The 25,798-nt window shown below is 36.3% G+C and overlaps 1 protein-coding gene across 2 annotated transcripts; it reads left to right on the plus strand.

The window, feature by feature from the left end:
• The first annotated feature begins 1,271 nt into the window (after positions 1-1,271).
• Positions 1,272-14,505, plus strand: LOC110916127 (aluminum-activated malate transporter 4). 2 transcript variants are annotated; one of them, XM_022160895.2, is made up of 6 exons: positions 1,272-1,863; positions 12,149-12,286; positions 12,432-12,695; positions 12,769-12,905; positions 13,254-13,400; positions 13,598-14,494. In XM_022160895.2, exons 1-6 carry the CDS (start codon positions 1,512-1,514, stop codon positions 14,285-14,287), a joined length of 1,728 nt encoding a protein of 575 aa, XP_022016587.1. In that variant the 5' UTR covers positions 1,272-1,511; the 3' UTR covers positions 14,288-14,494. The 2 variants fall into 2 exon arrangements, with proteins under 2 accessions (XP_022016587.1, XP_022016580.1); XM_022160888.2 differs by lacking the exon at positions 1,272-1,863 and adding an exon at positions 9,952-12,012 and having other exon boundaries at positions 13,598-14,505.
• Positions 14,506-25,798: the final 11,293 nt, after the last annotated feature.

Raw genomic sequence — 25,798 nt, forward strand, 5'->3', positions numbered from 1 at the left:
GTGTTATGAATATATTTATTATTTTGGTTATCAACACCTAAAATAGATTAGGCTTGTTCCACAAGTTTTCCTCTCATTTATATATAGTCTTTTGTATCTCTTGTAATATATACATCTTAATTAATGAAATCTCTTCTCCCTATTATTTTCTTCTTCTTTCTTTGCTATTAGGCTAGTTTTACAATAAATAATACTTTGTTAGTTCTCTCTTTATTTTAAGTTATCTTATTAGTTATTATTACACGCCCCACTATGCAGTGTATATATGTGGGCGCTCAGGGGGCAAAAGTGAAAGTGCACTAATTTTAATGTTATTTTACTAATTTTCTGAAAATAACGTTAAAAGAGGGAGATGGTTAATCATGCATGATGTGGTGGCGTTGACAGCCGAAAGACAAGAGGGTACATGCACTAATTGGCAATTGTCTCAATTGCTGAGTGTTATGTGCCTTATGTCCAAGGCTTAATGCAAAACTACTATCGAGCCGGGGGTCTCACTGGAAGCAGCCTCTCTATTTCTACGGGGTAAAGGTAAGGCTGTCTACATCTTACCCTCCTCAGATCCTACCTTTGCTTTGCTATTGGTGGGATTTACTGAGTATGATAATGATGATATTATATATATTGATTTGGAAGGACGATAAATAGTAACTTTATTATAATATATAGTTTTTTTAATTATTTTATTATTTTATTATTATAATAGTTTGTTATTATATTTACTTTTAATAACACATTTTTCTTTTTCTTTTTTTAATATCTATTTCCTTTACCTTTTTTTAATAATTGTTTTTTTCTTTCTTTAACATATATTAATTTATCGATTAATTTAATACTTCTTTAATAAGTTACGTTTATAACTTTTTTCTAAAAACTTAAGTACGTAGTTGTGCTTGATTTATTTCCCTTCCGTTATAAGTTTTATTAAAACGAGGTTATACTCAAAGTAAAGTATTTATTTGGTATCATAAAACGGTACGATGATAAACTACGTCGTTTTAATGGTTTGACTTTCTAAACAACATGTTTTATTTTCAAATCACGTTTGTTTTACATTATCATTTGCTCGGTTTCACCGCAATACACGATATAAAAAAACTAGTTAGTTATTATTAGACCTGGCAATATTAACTCAACTTTGAAAGTTTGGGTTGATTTGGGTGCTGAAAATAAATTAATGGGTTAATTTGGATCAAGTTTATAGCTAAGGGGTCAGTATGGTAAACTTGAAATTAAAACAAAAACCCAATGGATCAGGATGGGTTGAAGTTGGATAAAAAAAATAGAAACAATCATGCACCTCAACTTCCAAGTGTACACAATATCCGAACTCTACCCCACATTAATACATCATGTTCCTAATGTGAACCAAGATAACCGAATATAATAATTGTGAATGATTGAATCACCTTTAAACAAGGATCTTAGGATAAGTGAGTCAAATATATGAGCTGAGGTTCACAAACTCCTCTTCCTCCCATTTCATCTACATTCTTGATTCTAAACATCAAATGACCAACATTTTTCGATCCTTGTCGCAAGACAAAAGCCGAGAACGATTGTTGTTTCGAAAGGGGCACCCGGAACTAGGCTATTATAGTGAATCGGGTAGCACCATCGAGACCGATGATGCTTCAATTCTTAATGGAATCAAGAAATGGTGGATTAATGTTTGGTGGCATCTTGTTAATGCTTACAAGATGGGCCGATCTGATCCCAGAAAGTTCAAGTTTGGTGTGAAATCAGGCTTGGCATTCGCGATTGTTTCTTTACTTACGTATGTAACCGAGCCTGTTCAGTTGATCAGCGAGAATATCATTTGGGCAATCCTCACTGTCATCCTCATCTTCGAGTGGAATGTCGGTAAGTAAATCTCTTCATTGTTTTGTTTTCAAGATCCTAATCGCCATTTTCGGTTTGAAATAGTACTTTATACATGGTATTTGAGTTAATAATAATATGTATATAGAGACTTAATTGTAATCGGGTTAGACTAATCTACATGTCTTATCCAACATGTAACATGCCCGTAGGACAAAGGCCTCCCACCATTTAGGTCAATTCCATCTGGTACAGTAACTGATAGAATATAGTGGAGTGGATTTACATATTCATATTCTAGATCAGTTTTAAGTTATACCGGATAACAAATGGAAGAAAGCGACGGGTATAGAAACATTTCAGTTGAATTTATTATTTTCATGGGCCTATATTACATAAGTAGGCCAGTTGTCAATTTGGGCCGAGGCGTTGGGTCTCTCTCACGCCTGGATGTTGTGGACTTGTGCATGTGGTCACTGTTCTGTTTTGGTGGGTTCAGATTCCATAGTGACCACTTGGTGCTAGTGATGTTATCAATCACCTTATCATCACTAATTTGTTGCCATGAATTCCAATAATATCCTTATGTAGAGGTGACAACATGTTTAACCAATGTTTTAAAAACCGATTTAAACCGGTCGGTTGTACCGGTTAAACAGGATGCCGGATGCTTGGCCGACACGAATCATATCGGTAAACTAAGGAAACGGCAAAGAAGTTATACCGCCGGTAAATTGGGTTATACCGGTTTAAACACGTATATCGGTACCAGTTCATACCCGGAAAAAGGTCAAAATTTTAAACTTTTAATTTTTAGGTGTCTAAAAAAGGTGATAATTTACATTCTTAGTTAAAGTGTAAAACTTAGTGTCCACAATTGACAATCCACATCGATCATACTTCTTCCTCACTCAAAGATAGAAAATCATTGGGTTTTTCAAATTAAGTTCTTCAACAGAACATCTAGGTTTACCTTCTTTTAACTTTTGTTCAATCATTCTTGTTGTTAATTGTTATAGTGTTTGCTAATTGCTATATAATGGGTATTAATTAAAGTTTTCAAAACTTAATTAAAAAGCCCATATCTTTTGTTATAATCGAACAAACTCAATACGATTACAAACTAATGGTAGGTAGACGAGCAACAAGCTGCGCCGCTACCCCTTTCTGAATAGCAAACCCTACCCTGCTAAACACAAAATTCTGCCCCTTAACATGTGCGGTGTTACTGCTTACCACCTGTTGAACCCGCTTAAGGATAATTTTTTTAATCATAAACTTTTGGATAATTTTTTTATTATGGATTAACTTTTGAAATATTTTGTTATTATGAACTGTTGTAGTTTTAGATTATTTTTTGAGTTGTAATTATATTTTATGGATTCATATAGTTAATTAGTCAACACGGTTGAACCGTCCAGTACAACCCGGTTCAACCGGTTACCATTTCTGAGTCTGACCCGATACGATTAAAATACCAGTTTTTAAAACACTGCGTTTAACAATTAACACGACTATTAAATTCGAATATGCATTTTGAACTAAACATGTTATTTTTGTAAGCAATAACATTCATATGTTTAGCAAATGGATTACATGACACATTTTACTCAATTACATTAAACACATCTATAAAACAAATGACGTTACATGGAAATTTTAACACAATTATATATAAGCATTTTAAGAACTCGAGAGGTTTAGCACCTGATTATCGACACAACTCACTATACACAAAAAAGTTAGCCTATTTAGACACATTTTATCATCTCATTGACGTGTCTTTATGACCTAAACATGTTTACCCAAACACTAGCTTACGTATAAAGTTATATTGTAAGACACTAGCTTACGTGTAAAGTTATATTGTAAGGCCACCCAGGGTGGTAATCTTTTTGTGCTTGATGGAACTTTTCCAAACGTGGAAAATCACAAAACACCACCGCCACCTTCTAGTTTCACGCTACCATTTTTATAACGCGTGCATTTTTTGACGCCTGATGATTTGAGTGTGGTTGGGGGAAATTGTTGGTTGGAGGAAATTGTTGGGTGTGGTGGTGAGTGATGGGCATTTCCACAAAAAAAAATTGTGAGTGATGGAATAATGGTTGATGACATGGCAGAACTTGATTGGATGTTGTGAGTTATAAATGGGTGGTGAGTGATGACCACCCCTACCCCTAATAAACGAATTATGTCATGTATTAGCAGTTGCTCCTAGGCTTTTGATACATGATTTTATGTCATATTTAAATTATTTAATCCATTTTAAATTTTGATAAGAAATTTAATCCTAAAGGGGGTGTTCGTTCTGGAACACTAAAAAAGTAGGAAACTGAGCAATCATGCATCTAACATGTTAAAAATTCAACTTAACATGTTAAAAATCATTTTTTTTTAAATGGCTCTTTTCATTATAAATACATGTAGAAGCTTTTTTTTAAAATAATTCAAACACTAAAAATATTAAAAAACAGTTAAAAAAGATTAATTTTTTTACAAAAAAAAATGATTTTTATTGGAATTTCTACACATTTTTATATGCAAAAGCTTCGAAAAAAATTAGGAAAAAAATAATTTTTAGCATTTTAAATTGAAATTTTAAGATATTTTAACATGTTAAATGCACGACTCACCGATTCCCCACTTTTTTTTAGTATTCCCCAATAAACCGCACACTAGTAAAAAAAAATTGGTAATAACATATAAGGATACTTCCCTAACTTTTATTATTAAGTTCGTCTAATTATTAAAACACGTAGTTATTAAGATCCTATTGTTGATCTTAGAATCTTTTTAACATTATGATTTTGTTTAACAATTTACATAGGATCCCAATCTTAAATACGATTTCAAAATATTAATACAATCCGTACTTGTTTTACTTAAAATAGTAATTGAAATACTCTAAATGATCCAACTTTATTAAGATAAACATATAAATACCGGTTTTTTATGGCTACACTTTATAAAAACCAACAAAGCCGAAGGAACAATTACATACACAAGATGCTAATTAGAAAGAGAATTTACACCAATCATTCTATTCTATTGGTGCAATTTTTGAACGATTTTTTAACCATAAGAATCCTAACGCCTTAGTCTCTTATACCATGAGTGTGGGCTCTAATTTCCCATTCGAGAACATCATTTCATTCCTCTTCTTCCACGCAATCCAAGCAACTAATATGATAATCATTTGTATTAGTTCCTTTTTGCATTCTGGACCTTGTACTATTTCATGGATTTGGAACAAATCCTTGACTAAGAAGGCAAAAATTGGAGGTAAACTACACCATGTTGATATCGCTTGGCATATAATCGATGATATATAACAAGAGGTTAACAAGTGCTCCAAAGTTTCTTCATAATTCCCACATAAAATGCATACAATCAACGTTATGTTCATCTGTCTCCTTACCAGTTCAAATCGTGTTGGTAATCTATTCAAAGACGCCCTCTATCCGAATATATTCACCTTACGTGGCAGCCACTTTGACCATTTAAAAGTCTCAGTAACCATTACATCGTTGGTGCCTAAGACCAGTCGTTTAATACTTTTAACGATGAAGCAACCGTCAGTTTAACCAGCCCATTTCCATTGATCATTCTTTGGAAATAAGTTGACACCATACAAAAGCTTGCAATACTCAGATAATTCCTATACTTCCGGCGGTTGTACTGGATTCCTAGACCAAGCCCATACAATATTACACAATGTACCACTTTGTACCAATCTATCTTGAGCAAGCATTTCTTTTATCCTTTCTAGCTTAAATAGAGAGGGAAATAAAGTCTGCAATGGTTCATTTGTAACCCATGAGTCGACCCAAAACTGGATACTCGCACCATCCACCAATTTAACCTTTGATTAAATGTGGAATTTGCACCAGACTACCCTTCTTTAAATAATTCAGAATTTAATATTCTGCTCCAAACATCTGTAAGACCCGTCTTGCAACGTAAGAAACTACCTTTTCTTGGACAATAATGAAACGTTGCCACGACCCTTCGCCACAGCCTGTCTGGTTCAATTTTAAAGCGTCAAACCCATTTGACCAAAAAACTATTATGTTGTTAAAGTTAGTGGCGGAGCTCAATAGGAAACTCGACGGGAGCCGGACTCTCAAAATCCAAATCGTTGGGGCCGGACTCTTAAAAATCCAATCTTTTACATTCTTCATTTCCTCTGGGTCAATTTGGTCGTAATCTTCTTTTACTAAATTGTAATTTCCAATTTGTGCTTCCACTAACCTTTCGTAGGACTGTAGAACCAAGGCTAACAAAGCCATGTATTCTTTGGCGTTAGATACAGTAAGACCTTGAAGATTGTTTAAGCTCACTACATTGTTGCACTGCAAATTCTCTGAAGATTGATTTGTTGCATTTTATTGGTTTTGATTATGCTTAGGTTGTGACTGTTGAGTTGGTGTTTGTTGAGATTGTTGAAATTGAGTTGGTTGAGTAGCATTAGATCCCAAACTACTTGTATAAACCAAATGTTGATTCACACTTGTTCCTGAAATACTTCCATATATTGGTTGTGAATTCTTTGTGAATCCCGAACTGCCTCCCACAAATGCATTTCCCTATGATGAATACTGAGGTGAATTGTTTGCACTAAATTCAGTTTGTATCTTTTGGCTTGCAGTCTCTGATCCTTTGTAATAGAGACCAATGTCTTGAGGAATGACATTTGCTTTCATATTTGACTTTTTCCTTAGCTTCAGTTCATGAGCTTCCAACTTTTCAACAAATGAACTAAGACTTAAACTCAGGTAATCCATCTATCTTAACTTTAAAATTATCAGATACATTCCCCATTCTTCATCAGGTCACACATCTGCTAGCTTCTCAACTTGTTGAATACCTGTCAGTTGCATGTTGTTTCTTTTAGTTTCAGCAATTAAATGACAATATCTGTCAATAAACTGATGAAAAGTTTCTCATCTGGCAGCAGTAAACATGTCGAATTCTTTTTTGATCAAATCAACTTTGCTTTTGCGCATGTCATCATTTCCTCTGTATTTAATAAAACTATCCAGAGTAACTGTGTTGTTTCTTTATGTTGAAGAAGATGTAGAATATCGTCTAGGATTAACTGTTGTAACATATTGTACATTTTCTTCTCTCTTGCATAATATTTTTTCTCACCAACTGGGATATGAGATATCTTAATTCTTTCTCCAGCTTCATTTCTCGTAATCAAATACTCATCCTCGATCCTATCCAACCTTCCAAACATGTTGTTTGTACATAATTTTCAAACCGTGTAGCCATCTTGGATAATCTTCCATCCATAAGCTTTGGTGGTTTGTTGGACGTACCCATCTCATTATCCAAATTCATATTCTGAACTATGCTTGATGAACTTCCACCCGTAGCAAAAGCGTTGTACAATTCTGAATCCATGCCACAGAAAATTTTCCAAAAATACTACTTCCCAAGCATATGAACACTCAAGTGTATGACCCTCTGAACGCAAAACCGCAAGCATATGACCAACCAAGCGTATAAATCCAATCAATCATATCAAGCTTCAAACGGTTGACTCTTGTGCGTGTAGGAGCTCTTGCAAATTGCGATACTGTTATCCGACCGTCATGCATAAACCCTAAGTCTGGGCCCACTGGGAAATCAGGGTGTGACAAAACACAACTCAAAAAACAAGCATTGAAGATCAAACATCTCAGCAAAACATCATAGTAAAAAAAATGTAAACTGCAAAAGAATTCTGATAACAAATCAGTCATCATCGAAGACCAAACCACACCGAAGTAAACCAAATCAAAGAACGTTAAAAGTTATGCAATCAACCGAAAACCATGTAAATGCATGTATAAACAGTCTCCAAAAACTAAAATATTGTAGTAATCATCATCGACAAACCAACATTAAACACACAAAATCCAACAAATTTCAAGCATATGCAATTATGTGATCGAACGATAAAACACCAAAACAACATCAAAGCCAACATCACCGTTAAACCCCAAAACCCAATAGAGACAATCGTTGAAAAAAAACAAACGTGGTGGTCTAGAAACACCAACTAACAAATAACAATGAAGTCAACCAAAATCGTCCGTCAAAAGCAATCTGTAAACACAAAAAACAACAAAAACAATCGTGTTCTAAAAACATTAAGCAAGAAATAAGAGTAAACACAGACAAAATTGTACAAAACTCTAAATCGTAAAACGAAACCATCAACAAAAACAAAGCCCTAACAGCAACAAACAAAAAAACGCAGACAAAATTAGGAACATAACTGTAATCACGTATACCTGAGGTTGCGGGAGAATCGCCGAAGAATGCCCAACAAAGCTTTTGTACTAAGAAAGAAAGAAAGAGGAAAGTTGTCAGCAATGGCAGACAAAAACGTAAACAACCTAAGGTCGGTGAAGTATGCCCAACAAAGCTTCTGTACTAAGAAAGAAAGAGAAAAGTTGTCACCAAAGGTAGACAAAATAAGGAAGACAATCGTAATGGCGTATTCCTGAGGTCGCCGGAGAATCGCCAGAGAACACCCAACAAAGCATTTGCATCAAGAAAGAAAAAAGAAAGTTGTTTGGTGGAGGGCTGACTTTTTTAACGGCCCACCAACACAAAATGTACAAACCAAAAGAAAACAAAGGAGCAACCCACTCAAAGCAATGAAAAACACTAAAGCATAAATTACAACCAACAATGCATTAAATTAACATTATATAAATAATATTCTATTTTTATTATAATTAATTAAAAACATATTTTGTTTTTCTCATAAAAACAAATTTTAGTTTCTCATATAAGAATATAACTTTTAAGATATGATCTTTTCTAAATTTTAAGTATGTAGATGCGATGTGTCGATTTTAATCTATGCCTTGATATAAACCTTTTTTGAAACCGAGTTGTCAGTGATAATGTATAAGTAATCGGAGCACAAATGTACATTTTATATAAAAGCTACCTCACATTTATTTTTATTTATAAAATGATGTTGTTTGTCTTTTTCATTATTCGAAATACGTGTCGGCATTCTTTTAAGTATATCATGACTTTGTTTTTTGGTACTATCTTTCGATTGTTATACCGAGTGTCGGTATCATACCGACATTAGAATTAACAGAACTGCTACTTAACGAATTTCCGCTGCAACGCACGGGATAATTCCGCTAGTTATTATTATTCTTATTATCAAAGAAGCTGAATAATACAGTTTGACTAATAGTTGATAATAATATACTTAATATAAAATATTGATTATAACATTAAAAAATATAGGTTTAGAAAAGAAAGCCGGATATAAAGTTTAGAAAAGAAAGTCGTGGATAAGGGACATAAAAGAGTGGACCTCACAAACGCTTTAACAGTTTAACCACCAAGCAAAGCAAAGAAAAGCTTTTATTTCTTAATTGCATCCTTTAAAATATATCAGACTTTGTAAACGAAGTATCGATTCATAAAATATCTTATCGACCCTCTTGAAAGTCCCTTTTTTGTTTCTTAATTGCATCTTTTAAAATATATCAGACTTTGTAAACGAAGTATCAATTCATAAAATTGAAAGTCCCTTTTTTTTGTTTCTTAATTGCATCCTTTAAAATATATTAGACTTTGTAAATGAAGTATCAATTCATAAAATTGCTATATGGCAAGGGAGTAAGGGACGGATCTCCTTATTACAGCTATTTCTAGATTGTATCAACAAGAATATATAATTTCTTGTCCCACGATTTGAATAGCTCTAAACTAATGTACAATATTAAACTCAAACAATGGCCTTGAGTGATGTTTTACCAATTTGAGGGCATGTTAAGTTAGTACTTAGTAAGTTTTTTATGAGCTATCCGTTATTTAATTTAAGTGAACCTAAATTCACCTTTTGTATAATTTGAGATATCCGTTATTACTTTTTATTGGTATAAATCCATGTATTGATTAGCGGAATGTTAAAAGAAACTTCACTTTTCCATATATGCATTCTATGTGGTACATCACCAGAAAAAAAATGTTCAGAAATATGAACAATCATCATCCACTGATACTAAGGTGGTGTTTGTTTTTCTAAAAAATATATGCGCAGTCTCATCTGTCTGTGCCGTGTAGATCACGCGCAGACGTTGCCATCTACAGACTGTTTGTTTTTTCGAAGATGGTTCATTAAAAAACGTCTGCGCGAGCTCTTCTAGGTGCAAACCTCTTACTGGTTCAGCACTTAATAGTTCAGACCTCTTACTGATTAAGCACTTAACCATTCAGAAATTGTAAAACAACCCCTTAACCTTTCTACATTTGAATTTCATTCACTAACTTTCCAAAACCATATTTAATACAACGTATCGTTTAAACTAATTCCATTTCCATGGATTTTTATTATGCAACCAAACAACCCCATGGCTTCAATCTTTAACTAATTCTCCTTTTCAAATTCAATTTCATATTCACGTTTCAACAACCAAAACTTTGGTAGTAGAGCGATACATTCTTCATTTCATTTTCTAAAGTGAACACAGGTAGTGAAAAATCAAATATGAAAATAATGTCGAACGTCCGATGAGTAATGTGGGTACTAAAGAGCTTGTAGCCTATTGGTATCAAACTGTGATCAAAAGGTATCTCTTCGTGAGGTTAAGCATTCAAGTCTAATATTCAACAAATCTGTAAATTCGTAAGTAGATTTAAATGGTGTGTGTTAGCCGTACTAAAAAAACTAAAAAAAAAGGTAATTTGAAGATTGTTGGAGTTGGAAATGTAGGGGTGTACACGACTAGGTTGGGTTCGATTATTAGCATAAACGAAACTAAAACCGAAGTCACCAGTTAATCTATATTTACCAACCAACAACTTTTTGGTTAATCGGTTCATATTTTTTAATTAATTTGTCATTTTTCGATTCAGTTCGGTTAATTTTGATTGAAATCGAAAATCAAACTTGGGCTAACTTTTTTTGCTTAGAAATACATGTAAGGGAGGTATAAATACATAAAATGGATGTATAAATACATGAATTGGAATTATAAATAAATGGAATAGAGGTATAAATGCTAAAAGGGCTTGGTAACCAAACAAGACGGACCACTGGAGTATGATCGTGTCACGAGCGGAACCACCCGATGGAAACCCAATAAATTTGAGAAAAACCCTTTTGTGGGAATCGAACCCAAGACCAATTAGTCTTAAAGCCTTATCCAATCTCTAAAATGCCACTAGGCTATAAAACGATCGATATGATGTATTAATTGGATATATATCTTTTTTTTTTTTTTGAACGACCAACAAATCAATTCCGAGCACTCTCGGGACACCCACTGGACAAACGGAGTAATCCGAGAGTAACCCGAGTCGTCCACCACCAATTACGGGGAAAACCCAGTAACCCACCCGCCCGTAGGCACGACGGTAAATTACCGGTAAAACCCTTTTGACTCAAGGATCGAACCTAGGTTTTCTTGGGTCTTCTATCACTGCCCATCAATACCTCATTTTTTTTCCCAAATAAGAATTGAACTTGAGTCTTCAAAGAAGTACTCAAGTACCCAACCACTTGAGCTAGAGGTAATTCGCATTAATTGGATATACATCCAAAGTAAAATAAATACAAGACGGTAAGACACACATGAAAATGAGTTGAAGAAAAATAAATAAACCGTGATTGATGATGGCGGCTGTAAAAAGAAATATCCCCGAGTGGTTGAGTGGTTTAGATCAGAGATCTGAAAGTCAGAGATACTCCCCTGTTTGTCTTCTTCATTAAATACTTTATCCCCCCACATCATGCTCCCCCACTACTGCCCTTCAGTCCTCCTTCAATACAACACCCATTTCACTTCTCATCATCAAGATTGATCAACATGGCGGCCAATCTTGGATCCATGTCACGCAATTTTGCAGATAAAAGCAAAGAAAGATTGTTATCTCGAAAAGGGTATTCGGAATTAGGCTTCTTTTCTGAATCTTATATCAACGAAAATGTTTCGGTTCTTGATCGGATCAAGAAATGGTGGGCGGGTGTTGAACTGTTTCTTGTTAATGTTTTTGAAATGGGTCGGGCCGATCCAAGACAGGTTATCTTTGCTGCTAAATCTGGCCTGGCACTTGCTATCGTTTCTGTACTTATATTCTTTAAAGAGCCCTTGAATTATATGAGCCAGTATTCCATCTGGGGTATCTTAACTGTCATCGTTGTCTTCGAGTTCAGCGTAGGTAAACCTCTTTTTTTTTTTAGGTTTAACAACTGTTGTTAGTTAGAAAGTTTGTTAATTTATTTTTGGAAACAAGTTTTGAGGTTAAGTGATCATATGGGTGTCATTGAGTTTGACTTTTTTTTAAATCTTGATAGGAGCAACACTTAGCAAAGGGTTTAATCGTGCTTTGGGGACGTTTTCGGCTGGCATTCTTGCATTGGGTATTGCTCAGATATCTCTGTGGGCTGGCCGATGGCAAGAGGTTGTGATTGTGGTCAGCATCTTTATGGCAGGTCAACATCCAAACACTATCTTTTGTATCCTGTTTTGTATCAGTCGATTATCCGATTCTACATATTTCATATCGCGTAATAAGTTTTGAGACGCAATGCCAAACGCCCTTGTAATTAATGCTGAAAATTGGGATGCTGTTTGCAGGTTCTATTTCAAGTTACGTGAAACTGTACCCGTCAATGAAGGCGTATGAATATGGGTTCAGGGTCTTTATGTTGACCTTTTGTATAGTACTTGTGTCGGGTACTTCACATTTCGTTCAAACGGCAGTATCGCGGTTGTTGTTAATTGCAGTTGGTGCTGGCGTGTGTTTAGTTGTAAATATATGTGTCTATCCAATTTGGGCTGGTGAAGATCTCCATAAATTGGTTGTTAAGAATTTTAGGGGCGTTGCGACTTCCTTAGAAGGTAAGATACAGTTTTTGCATCTACGCGTTTGGATTATTCTCTAGTTTCCTTAATAGTCTTAATTATGTTATAGGTTGTGTTAATAATTACCTTCAGCATTTTGGATACGAAAGGATACCTTCAAAAATACTTGTATATCAAGCGTCCGATGACCCTCTTTATAGCGGATATAGATCAGCAGTACAGTCAACAAGTCAAGAAGATGCTCTCGTATGCCTTTTCTCTTTTTTTTTTTGTATTATATTATATTATTAAGACATGTCACTAAACAGTAATCAAGTTTCACCATTGTTATTTCTTGCTCGCTTGAACTAATTTTTTTTAGAAGGTTTAACACTCAAGTTTCAGTTCTATTTCAATGTCGTATTATATGTTGGCATGACGTCTCAGTTGTATAAAATTTACAAAAGTGAAACATGAGTGGTTATACCTTTTTTAGAAAATGACATAGGCAGAACAATTGTGAAACTTTAGTGTCAGTTTTTTCTGAAGTATACACTGGGTTAATTAGTAAACGTCATCAGTGGGGATTTAACGAGATTAATTTTGATTTTGCAGATGGGGTTTGCGGTTTGGGAACCGCCACATGGGCGTTATAAAATGTTAAACTATCCTTGGAGTAATTATGTGAAAGTTAGCGGTGCACTTAGGCATTGTGCTTTTATGGTCATGGCAATGCATGGTTGTATACTTGCAGAAATTCAGGTACTTTTTACTCTCTTTATTGCTGATGTGGCACTAGTTTTTATTGCTGACGTGGCACTAGTTTTTTATTGTGTGGTGGTGTCTCGCGTTACCATTTTATATGCTATAGAAGATTACTTATGTATGTTAGATTCGGTGACAAAAGGTTGATGTTATGCAAAAAAGCATATAATTTTTTATGTTTTTAATGTCAATAGGCACCAGCTGAACTAAGAAACATGTTCAAAAACGAGATCCAAAAAGTAGGTGCGGAAGGAGCAAGAATATTACGCGAGTTAGGAAACAAAGTAGAAAAACTAGAGAAACTAAGCCCTGATGTAGACTTGCTTGAAAAAGTGCACGAGGCTGCAGAAGAACTACAAATGATGATTGACCAAAAGTCATACCACTTGGTCAACTCTGAGAAATGGGCAGCTGGAAGACAGCCAAAAGATTTTGAAGATGCTGAACGTCTTCAAGAACTCAAAGAAGAAGAGATTAAACCGAATGTCATCAGTTCTTTAAGTGAAGCAAATTTAAAACCACCACTTCCCAGTAAAACCCTTGACCGCCACATCAGCACTCTGTCAAACCACCCTTCACTGGTGCACTGGGGTTCATCTGAAGATATGCTGAAGCAACAAACACATTGGCCTTCTAGATTATCGGTTCTTGGTGAGACAATTTTAAACGTGCGTGAAGTGAAAACTTATGAAAGCGCGAGTGCTTTATCACTTGCTACTTTTACTTCTTTGTTGATTGAATTTGTTGCAAGACTTCAGAATCTTGTGAGCGCGTTTGAAGAGCTTAGTGAGAAGGCTAAGTTTTCTGAACCTGTGAATATACTTGAAGCCAAAGAGGAGGTTAGTGTTTGGACAAGACTCCTCAAGTGCATTGGGATCAAGTGATTGTCTGGTTTTTTAAAGTTGTATTGCTTGTGACGGTTGTTTTCTGGTTTTTTTGTTGTTTGTTTAGTTATTTATATCATCCATTCGGTTGTTATAGAGATGGAGATAACATGAAGAGAAATAAACGTTCTTTGTATATTAAAGTGCGATTGCGTTCTTGAAAACGATAAAGGTTATTGTGTCGAAAATGGCACTCATAGCTGCAAATTTTTTTGCAAGAAATTGTTTTGTATATGTTACAAATATATTGCAAGATCCGTGCTTTAGCTTTCTACGAACTTTTTAAAGGAATAACATAAGGTACTGGATGTGGTTCGGTCGCCAAGTTCAGTTTCTAGATGCCAAGTTCAGTTTCTAGATGTGGGTTAGAGACGCAACGTTGGTGCAGCTTCCCCCATTGATGATTAAGGTGCCAACCTTTTTAGCAACTGTACAACTAGTGTGAAATATGGCCTCTCGTTGTTGGTTGTAGGAATTTGGTGAATTGGGGACGCACACCCTCACATTATGGTTAGGGAAAATTACCAAAATGTCACTTGACCAACTCAACTTATCAAAATGTCACCCTTCTGCGTCCATGGACGACTCATCCGGTATGGGAAGCGTCTGGCAGTAAAAGTTGAAGAGTCCATGAATGAGGTGGTTACATGTGTCTAACAAAGGTGATGCGTCAGTGGACTCTTTCGAAGCGGTAGTGGACTCATCCACTGACTGATCACCATTGTTGGACACATGTAACCACCTCATTCTTGGACTCTTCATCTTTACTGCCAGACGCTTCTCATACCGAATGAGTCCACCCATGGACGCAGGAGGGTGACATTTTGGTAAGTTGGGTTGGTCAAGTGACATTTTGGTAATTTTCCCTTATGGTTAATTGGGGATGGAATGGTAGGAATATCATGTGGCGGTGATGTGGAGGAGAGAGATAAAACGGTGAATTTGATGAATTAGAGATGGACGATTGGATACTTCCTGCCCTACAAAGTGAAAAAGGTGTTGCCAAGTCATTGACACATAGGCTGGAGAGGTTTATAAAAGAAAAAGAGCATAATGTTATTGATTGTAACTTGGTGAAATTATTAAGGAGGTGTTTGGGATTGCTTATTTAACTCTAAAAGTGCTTTTAGTAAAAAACGCTTATTAACTTATAAATTTTTTTTAAAAGAAGTTTATAAAAAAGTATTTGGATTAGCTTTGAGAAAAGTAAAACAAAAAGGACTTTTATCAAAGCTAAACATTTAAAAAGCCAGATTTTATGGCTTTTGAAAAACAACTTTTTACTTCTTTTCAAAAAGCCAAAACGAAAAATGACTTTTCTTAAAGCCAAACATTTTTTTAACTTATTTGGCTTCTTGAAAAAGCCAATAAGTCATTTCTAAACTCAATCCCAAACACCCTTTAAATTGTGTAATAGTCTCCACCTCACGCTCATTGCTCTCCCCACCCCTCCATGCATCATGCCTTCAAAACGCTCTTGCAGGACGGTGTTTAACGTCCGTTTGTGCTTATTTGGAAAAAGGACGTTACCTCATTACACATAGCCTTAATAATATTTCATTAAAATGCATAAACGGGGAGAGAGAAAACTTGTAAAACCACATGAAAGCAAGTTTGGGACACGAACTTGAATCTTCGTGCTGTTGGTTCAGTTCTGTTTAAACATAATGGAAAACATGAAAACATACCTGTTACAGCAGACAGTGCAGTGGAGAATCCAGTGATAGATGATGCCATCGAGTTCGACATAGATGTCAGTGTAATCTGGTTCCTCCTTAGGGTGCTGACTGATGATGGTGATTATGAAAACCAACAAGGGAATCGGTTATGGAGATGGAGGTCGAATTCTGATGATGTTATGCTTATGGGGTATGTCTAATTGTGTAACTGTCTAACCCCTTAACCTCCACATAAGTCTCCTTATATAAGCACCCAGGAGGAAACCTAATTAGTTAATAAGGGTAATACGGTCCATCAACAATTACCAACTAATTATTTAATAGGTTATTATATATTTTGATCTATATTATGTAAATGATTATAATGGCTATAGATTAAATATTAGTACATAATATATTTAATCTTACATTCTCCCACTTAGCCGAGTAATCATTTACTATGAGTATTATATAAGCCTGATCAGGAGTTAACACTCATTTTAGCCTTAAACAAGTACTATAGCAGAGAAATACAGTCGTTGAATCATTATGCGACTCAGGACCCCCATTAATCATACTATAGCCTTAATTTAAAACCTAATCGTCATGATCAAAATACGCATAAGCCCTTTTGTTTGATTTGTAACTTTATTTGTCCATATGCCATTATACCGGTTGAACATATTCTAAGAGACATACAAAATTAAACTGAGGAAATTTCATTAACATAAAACATAAGCTAGTACAATATTCTAAACAAGGTCTTTACTAAATCCCATATTCCGAACATGTTCTTCGTAAACCTTAGGAGGGAGACCTTTAGTCATTGGATCCGCAAGCATATCTTTAGTACTAATATACTCGATACAAAGATTATTTTCCTCAACTCGTTCACGTACGAACAGATATTTCGTATCGAGATATAAACCAGCTCCAGTCGAACTGTTACTGTTCGAGAAACTAACGGCAGCTGAGTTATCACAATAAAGCTTCAATGGTCTAGAAATGGAATTAACGATTTTGAGTCCAGTGATCAGATTTCTAAGCAACATTCCATGACAGGTTGCGTTATAAACAGCAATGTACTCTGCCATCATTGTGGAAGTTGTGGTCAACTGTTGTTTATGACTCTTCCAAGAGATAGGGCCGCCTGCTAACATAAAGATATAGCCCGAAGTGGATTTCTTGTCATCTTTGCGTTTGGCAAAGTCAGAATCAGAATAGCCCACCACTTCTAAATGATCACTTCTTCTATAAGTCAGTTTGTAGCCTTTCGTCCCTTGCAGATATCGAAGTACCTTCTTAGCTGCTTTCCAGTGATCTAGGCCAGGATTAGTCTGATAACGGCCTAGCATTCCAACAATATAAGCGATATCTGGGCGAGTACAGACTTGAGCATACATCAAGCTCCCGACTACTGACACGTAAGGTATCTGGCTCATTTGCTCCTTCTCAACCTCTGTTGTCGGACACTGGAATGAACCGAAAATATCTCCTTTAACTACTGGAGCGACTGAGGGTTTGCACTGTTGCATGTTGTAACGTGTAAGGACACGATCTATGTATGCTCTTTGGGACAATCCTAAGATCCCTTTGTGTCTATCTCGGTGAATTTCGATGCCAATGATGTAAGAAGCATCTCCGAGATCCTTCATGTCGAAGTTATGCGAGAGTAACCGCTTCGACTCATGCAACATGTCTAAACTATTACCTGCCAATAGAATATCATCTACATAAAGGACAAGTATAGTAAAGTTGCTCCCACTCATCTTGAGGTAGGTGCATTGATCCACTTGATTCTTCATAAAATCTTGCTTCTTCATGACTTCATCAAACTTGAGGTACCACTGACGTGATGCTTGTTTTAACCCGTAAATGGATTTCTTCAACTTACAGACTAGATGCTCCTGACCTTCAGGTTTAAAGCCTTCAGGTTGTTTCATGTAAACATCTTCGTCTAAGTCTCCGTTAAGGAAAGCGGTTTTAACGTCCATCTGATGTAACTCTAAATCAAAATGAGCTACTAGGGCCATGACGATCCTTAATGAATCTTTACGAGAGACAGGTGAAAACGTCTCTTGATAATCAATTCCCTCTTTCTGAGTATAGCCCTTTGCAACCAATCTCGCTTGTAGCGTTCAACATTCCCATTCGGATCCAGTTTTGTTTTGAACACCCATTTACATCCTACGGGTTTGACACCGTTGGGTAATTCTACCAAATCCCAAACGTCATTTTTCTTCATGGATTCAAGCTCATCAATCATTGCTTTATTCCATTCTGAAGACTGATCACTGCTAATGGCTTCATTGTAAGAGATAGGATCATTGAGCTTTCCGGGATCTATTTCAGTCAGGTAGGTAACATAATCATCCCAATTAGTAGGCCTTCTTTGCCTGGATGACCTCCTGAGTGAATTATCAGGTGCAGCGTTGTCTTGGTTATGAGCATTTGATGTGCCTTCGTTATGAGGTATAATAGGTTCTGATTGTGGAGGTGAATTTGGAGTTGGTGCAGTAGCTTCAGGTACAGTAGTTGCATTCGGTACAAGAGGAGTAATCAGAGTAATGGCAAGCGACGAATCTCTCCCCCCCGCGTCTTGTACTTCTTGCAATTCTTCGTAAGGGTTGGTACTGCTCCCACTGACCTTGAAATCCTCCAGGAACGCGGCACGCTTGGTTTCAACAATAGGGTGACATGGGAAGGACAATAGAAACGATAACCCTTAGAATTATCAGGATACCCGATAAAGAAACAGGTAACTATTTTAGGGTCAAGTTTCCTTAGGAAAGGATTGTAAAGTTTTGCTTCAGCAATGCAGCCCCATACTTTCATATATTTAAGACTCGGTTTCCTTCCTGTCCAAAGTTCATAAGGAGTTTTAGGGACATACATAGAAGGAACTCTATTGAGTATATGAACAGCTGCTTTTAACGCTTCAGTCTAGAGGAATAATGGTAAATTAGTGTTGGCTAACATACTGCGCACCATGTTCATAAGGGTACGCTTTCTTCTTTCAGCGACACCGTTCTGCTGAGGTGTACTAGGCATGGTGTATTGGTTCACAATCCCCTGGCCCTTACAAAACTCATAAAATGGACCAGGAGCTTGACCCACATCAGTATGTCTTCCATAATATTCACCGCCTCTATCTGATCTCACAACTTTAATCTGATGATCTAATTGCTTTTCAACTTCAGCCTTATAATCTTTAAAAGTTGTAAGAGATTCAGATTTCTCCTTGATAAGATACAAGTACATGTAACGAGAATAATCATCAATGAAAGTGATAAATGAAGTATGTCCTGTTATGCCAGCGATTTGGTAAGGACCACTAATGTCAGTGTGAATGAGTTCTAATAAATTAGAGCTCCTAGTGGCACCTTTCTTATTCGCTAATGTCATTTTGCCTTTAAGACATTTGACACATGTTCCAAAATCAGAGAAATCAAGAGGAGGTAAGACTTCATCCTTTACAAGACGATTTAATCGTTCTCTTGAGATGTGGCCTAAACGTTGATGCCACAACATGGATGAAGTTTCTAAGTCTCGTTTCTCTTTCATCTTTGTGAGTGATTCATTAATGTTATATGACAACAAAGATTTGGAAAAGCCATCATCTAGTTCTAATCTATAGAGACCACCATCCAGAACACCGGTACCATAAAGAACAGAATCATAGAGGATAGAGAGTTTGCGATGACCATGGGAAACAATAAAACCGTCCATGTCTAACTTTGGTCCTGATACAAGGTTCCGAGTTACCTCAGGAACATATAAGGTATCATAAAGTTTAATGCATAAACCAGTTTTCATAACTAATTGTAATGTTCCAATGGCCTTCACTTCTAATTCTCGATCATCCCCAACCTTAAGCGTTCTTTGGTTTCTTTCCAGCTTCCGGATTGAAAGGAATCCCTGAGTTGAATTGGTAACATGAACCATAGAACCAGAATCAAACCACCAAGAATTAGCAGGAACACTTAAATTATAGGACTCAAGTATCATAAAATAATCGTTACCTTTCTTAGCCAGCCACTCCTTAAAGTCAGGGCATTCCTTCTGCAAGTGCCCTGTCTTTTTACAGAACTTGCAGCGGATACTGCCTAAGGAGTTCTTAGAGCTGGAAGGTGCACTTGTATTAGGATTAGGCCTTTGGACTTTTGAAGCATCCTTCCTCTGATGATTGTTCTTCCTCTTCTTAGAGTTGGAGGTAGTGAAGTTAGCAACATCGGTAGTGCGATCCATCCTCATACGCTCTTCCTCCTGTACGCACATGGCGACCAGCTCACTCATAGTCCATTTATCCTTCTGAGTGTTGTAATTGATCTTGAATGCTTCAAAGGACGAAGGAAGCGAAGTAATGATGAAATGAATGAGAAAACCATCACTGATTTCCATTTCCAGCCCCTTCAGCTTATTGGCCATGTCATTCATCATCATGATGTGCTCGCGAATGCCGCTCCTCCCATCATACTTAGTCGTCACCAGCTTGAGAATAAGAGTACTAGCGTGTGCTTTAGACGTCCCCTTGAACTGCGCCTCCACATGTTCCAAGTAGGTTTTAGCATCTTCAGAATCAGGAATAGCTCCCCTGATTGCATTGCTTATGGACTGCTTCATAAACATGAGAGACATGCGGTTACACCTAGTCCACTTTTCATGAGTTAACTGCTCAACATCAGTACTTTGAGTGGTAAAGTCCGCTGGCTTATTCTCTCTTAGAGCATAATCAAAATCCAGCAATCCAAGTGTAAGCATGAGAGCATCCTTCCATGCAGCAAAGTTATCACCGGTCAAAGGTGGAATCCCGCAATTGGGCGCTGATAGTGGAAATAAGATGAGCAAGTTATGACACTAAGGAAGGAGTCCTAATGTGATCTAAGGGCACGTTAAACTAAGGCAGGCATAAATAATGACCATTTTACATTATGAAGCTGTGATATTGTCGATTACTAACATCAAAATAATAGACTTAGTTAAAAATTCTACTTAAACGAAGACAAATCAGCTTTGGCCAGAAATTGAGACAACCACTTTAGTTATGCACTTGTTAAGTATGCCATCTATGAAGGAATTAAATCAGCTTTGGCCAGATATTAAGACATTCATGTTTATGATGCACACTCAACATAGCTTTCGTAATACTTGAATGATAAGTAGATGTATCAAATCAGCTTTGGCCAGAAATGATACATCAGAAGCTCATTCAAGTTAAGCCATTTTGGTTTTGTAAAACATTATCTGATTCCGCGGTGAGTTCGCTGGGGGGTGCAGGGGGACAGCGTGCCCCCGCACGGGGTTTGGGGCGGAGCCCCGAGCTAAATCTTAGTTCACATTAAACAGCCTAAAATAATGAGGTTTCGAGTCAGGTCTCGAGTCAGGTCTCGACTGAGTTATGAGATCTCGAGTCAGTTATGAGGTCTCGAGTCGCAACCTTGTTGTCTCGAGTCGCAACCTTGTTGTCTCGAGTCGGAACCATGGTCTCGACTACTATATCTTATGAGATCTCTGTTGGAATTTTCGTGTAACTTTTAGAAAATAATTTTTAGTCAATTTGTCAAACAAACTGAACGCAGCGGAAAACATGTACACGAGGTTCGGTTCTAAACCGTTTCCACCAGTGGTCTCATTACAATCAAAATAAGTTAAAATAAAATAAAGAATCGTGACATCCAAGAAAGACACCTTGGTTCAACGAACGATCTCGCTAGATGATCGTTGACCACGAAATCAGATTTATTTGTTTGAAACGATTTCAAACAAAACCTTTAAACTAGAGAAATAAAGTTCAAAAACTTTACTTACCTTTTTGCGTAATAAAAAACAAACAAGAAGCTTTATGTATGGAAATTGGATTGCCTTTTATTTTCCTTCTTGAGCCGTCGTAAGCAACAAAAAATATCAGCAGCCCCTTTTTGTTTTATGTGGAGATTAATATATGGAGATGAATTGCAACTCCCTTTGCATATCTCATGAAAGTGATAATCATAGTTAAAATTAAAGGATCTACCTATATCTTTTATTTTAAAACCAAAGATAAAGGAATTGTGATCTAATCATAACTCCTCTATAATTATCTCATAATTAAAACAATTATCTCTCTTTTTAATTATCTAAATAATTAACAATATATATATATATATATATATATATATATATATATATGATTTATTATCTGATATTAATTATAATTAACAAATTAATTATAATATTAATCCGGCTCTCCATAACTATTCTAAATAATTACATGTTTCTTTCATTACGCTTATTATTTCGTGATCTGGTGATTAACGATTAAATACCGTTACATGTTCGTTGCCCAAAGTGTAACTCTTTGGGTCGTACCTTGACGACAACATTGAATTATAATCGACAATTGAACATTATATCCAACAATCTCCCACTTGGTCGATTGGCCGATTAAGTTTCAATGTAGACAATAGTGGGTGCCTAGCTGCATCATATTGCCCCCGACAAGGTATGACAAATTTATGTCAACTAATTCTTTGCACTAATCAAACCTTTGGTTATGCAAATACTATAGCCCAGGTTATCGACTCATTTATCCCTCTGTATTGAACACTTGTTGAACATGAGACATGGATCCAATTCTTTCTCATATATTATTCAACCATTTCTAATTCCGTTCCTGATTTGAAGTGGTTTATCCAACTACTACTAGTTCGAGCGTGGCCACGCGTTTAACACCAGTTCAAACCAACGAAAGGCGCCAGAGTGTTCTTCTTCTAAGTATAGAAGTATAGATCCCTTTGGCTACAAACAACTCCCACTAAACTTCAGATCATTCCCAAAACTATCCTTATTAGTGCCAGTTACGTACAACGTTAGATAGAATCAAAGAGCAACCATTCATTTAAGTTAGTACTAGTATGTACCGCAGGTCTAAGGATACAATGATCGTACCTATTCAAAACGTCTTATGACTAAGATCCATGAAGATCATTTTGAAACGAGTTACGCCCAATATGATTCAACTAATCATATCAGTGAATATGGTTCTCAACACTTTGGGTATCCATTATATGGATCAACCATCTAATTCACAATAGTCTTTTACCAGATTAGTTCTCACAAATCTGATAGACCACGGACATTTTAGAATACAATATTCATAGATACTTAACGTACTAATATTTGAACATAGATATAATAGTTTAAAAGACATTCAACCATTAAATTCAAATAAACATAAAATACTGTTTACAGTTCAATATGCACCAAATTACTAAATTACTAAATCAAACCCACTGTCTAGCATATCTAAGACCTATACTATCAGCATGCTTCTCGTGTCTCACTTGAGGTATAGGCTTAGTAAACGGGCCCGCTAGATTCTGATCAATATCAATTTTCTCTACTACGATGTCTCCTCTTTCCAAAACTTCCCGTATGTAATGGAATTTTCTGAGAATATGCTTCGTGCTGTGATGCGACCTTGGTTCCTTTTCCTGAGCAATTGCACCTGTATTGTCGCAAAATATCTCGATAGGCTTCTGTATGCTTGGTATAACTTCGAGAGCAGCAATGAACTTTTTCATCCAAACAACCTCCTTACCAGCTTCTGAAGCCGCTATATATTCTGATTCAGTGGTCGACTGGGCCACCACGCTTTGCTTAGAACTCTTCCAAGTTATAGCACCACCATTAAAGTAAAAACATAGCCTGTCTGAGATCGTGAATCATCACGATCCGTTTAGAAGCTTGCGTCAGTGTAACACTTTATTTTCATCTCTTCTTCCAAACCGCCAAATATCAGAAACATTTCCTTAGTTCTTTTTTAAGTACTTTAGGATATTTTTCACAGCAATCCATTGACTTTTACCAGGATTCTGTTGATATCTGCTAGTCAAGCTCAGAGCAAACGATACGTCCGGTCTAGTACATAATATGGCATACATGATAGAACCGATAGCAGAGGCATATGGAACCTTTTTCATATCCTCTTTATCTTTGTCCAATTTGGGACACTGATGACTATTCAGTATGGTTCCACTTGCCATTGGCAAGAGACCCTTCTTGGAATCTTGCATCGAAAAACGTCGAATGACCTTATCAATATATGTACTTTGACTAAGTCCAAGTAGCCGCTTAGATCTATCTCTATAAATCTTTATTCCTAGAATATAAGCAGCTTCTCCAAGATCCTTCATTGAGAAACATTTATCAAGCCAGGATTTAACGTCCTGCAACATCGGGATATTGTTTCCAATGAGAAGTATGTCATCTACATACAGGATTAGAAAAGTAATAAAACTCCCACTTGCCTTCTTGTAAACACACGCCTCATCTTCGTTTTTAATGAAACCAAACTGTTTGATTTTCAGATCAAACGAAGATTCCAGCTTCGAGATGCTTGTTTCAATCCATAAATGGATTTATTCAACTTGCAAACTTTCTTTGGATTCTTAGGATCTACAAAACCTTCAGGCTGCTCCATTTAGACATCTTTTGTAAGGTGTCCATTTAGAAACGCGGTTTTGACATCCATTTGTCATATCTCATATTCATAATACGCGGCTATGGCAAGTAGAATCCTAATAGACTTAGGCATGGCTACTAGCGAGAAGGTTTCCTAATAATCAACTCCTTGAGTCTGAGTAAAACCTTTAGCAACCAACCGAGCCTTATAGGTTTGCACATTTCCATCCATGTCTGTTTTCAACTTGAAAACCCATTTACTTCCTACAGTCTGACATTCGGGAGGAAGTTCAACCAAATCCCAGACTTGGTTGTCATACATGGATTGCATCTCGATGCCCATGGCTTCGAGCCATTTTTCAGATTCGTTACCTGAAATCACAGCTTTGTAGGTTGAGGGCTCTTCTTGATCAATTATCAAGACGTACCTATCAGGTGAATACCGATTAGGTTCATGACGATCCCTCGTACTTCTGCGGACGCCTAGTGTTACATCAGATTCCTGAATCCTATCAGGTTCAGGTCCAACAACATTTTGTTGAGAGGCAAATTCGACTATTGGTTGATTAATTTGTGGTTCTCGAATTTCCTCAAGATCCAAAAGATTATCTCTAATTCCTTGCGCCATAAGCTCATCCTCTAGGAATGTTCCTCGACGCTTAGTGAAAACTCTATTTTCAGCAGGATTACAGAAATAATAACCAACCGGATATGCATATCCAATGAAAACAACTTTTTCACCGCGAGGATCAAGTTTGTCCAAAGACTCACTGGTAATATAAGTGTTACATCCCCATATGCGAAGGTAAGAGACTTTAGGTTGTTTACCATGCCACATCTCATATAGTGTCTTTTCTACCTTTTTAGTAGGAGCAATATTCACAAGACGTGTAGCAGTTTCAAGAGCATAACTCCAAAAGGAGTGTGGTAAGTTTGTACGACACATCATGATCGAACCATATCTAATAAGGTTCGATTTCTCCTCTCAGACACACCATTAAGTTGTGGTGTTCCAGGTGGAGTTAGTTGGGATATAATCCCACACTTCTTGAGATGTTCATCAAACTCTTGATTAATGTATTCACCACCTCGATCAGATCGAAGTGCCTTAATCGTTTCCCTAGTTGATTTTGTACTTCATTTTGGAATTCTTTGAACTTTTCAAAGGTTTCATGTTTAAACTTCATAAGATAAACATATCCATATCTACTATAATCATCAGTAAATGTAACGAAGTATCTTTCCCCGTTCCTTGACATAGTCCTGAATGGACCACATACATCATTATGTATGAGTCCTAACAGGTCTTTGGCCCTTTCACTAGTTCCGGTAAAAGGGGCCTTAGTCATCTTGCCACTTAGACAACATTCGCATAAATCATAAGTCTCTTGACCCGTGGATTCTAGAATCC

The sequence above is a fragment of the Helianthus annuus genome, chromosome 4 (assembly GCF_002127325.2).
Source record: "Helianthus annuus cultivar XRQ/B chromosome 4, HanXRQr2.0-SUNRISE, whole genome shotgun sequence".
NCBI lineage: Eukaryota > Viridiplantae > Streptophyta > Magnoliopsida > Asterales > Asteraceae > Helianthus > Helianthus annuus.

Coding starts and splice junctions, on each gene's coding strand:
- LOC110916127 (XM_022160895.2), top strand. CDS start 1,512: ATGACCAACATTTTTCGATCCTTGTCGCAAGACAAAAGCCGAGAACGA. Junction 1,864..12,148: donor CATCTTCGAGTGGAATGTCG/GTAAGTAAATCT, acceptor AAATCTTGATAG/GAGCAACACTTAGCAAAGGG. Junction 13,401..13,597: donor GTATACTTGCAGAAATTCAG/GTACTTTTTACT, acceptor TAATGTCAATAG/GCACCAGCTGAACTAAGAAA.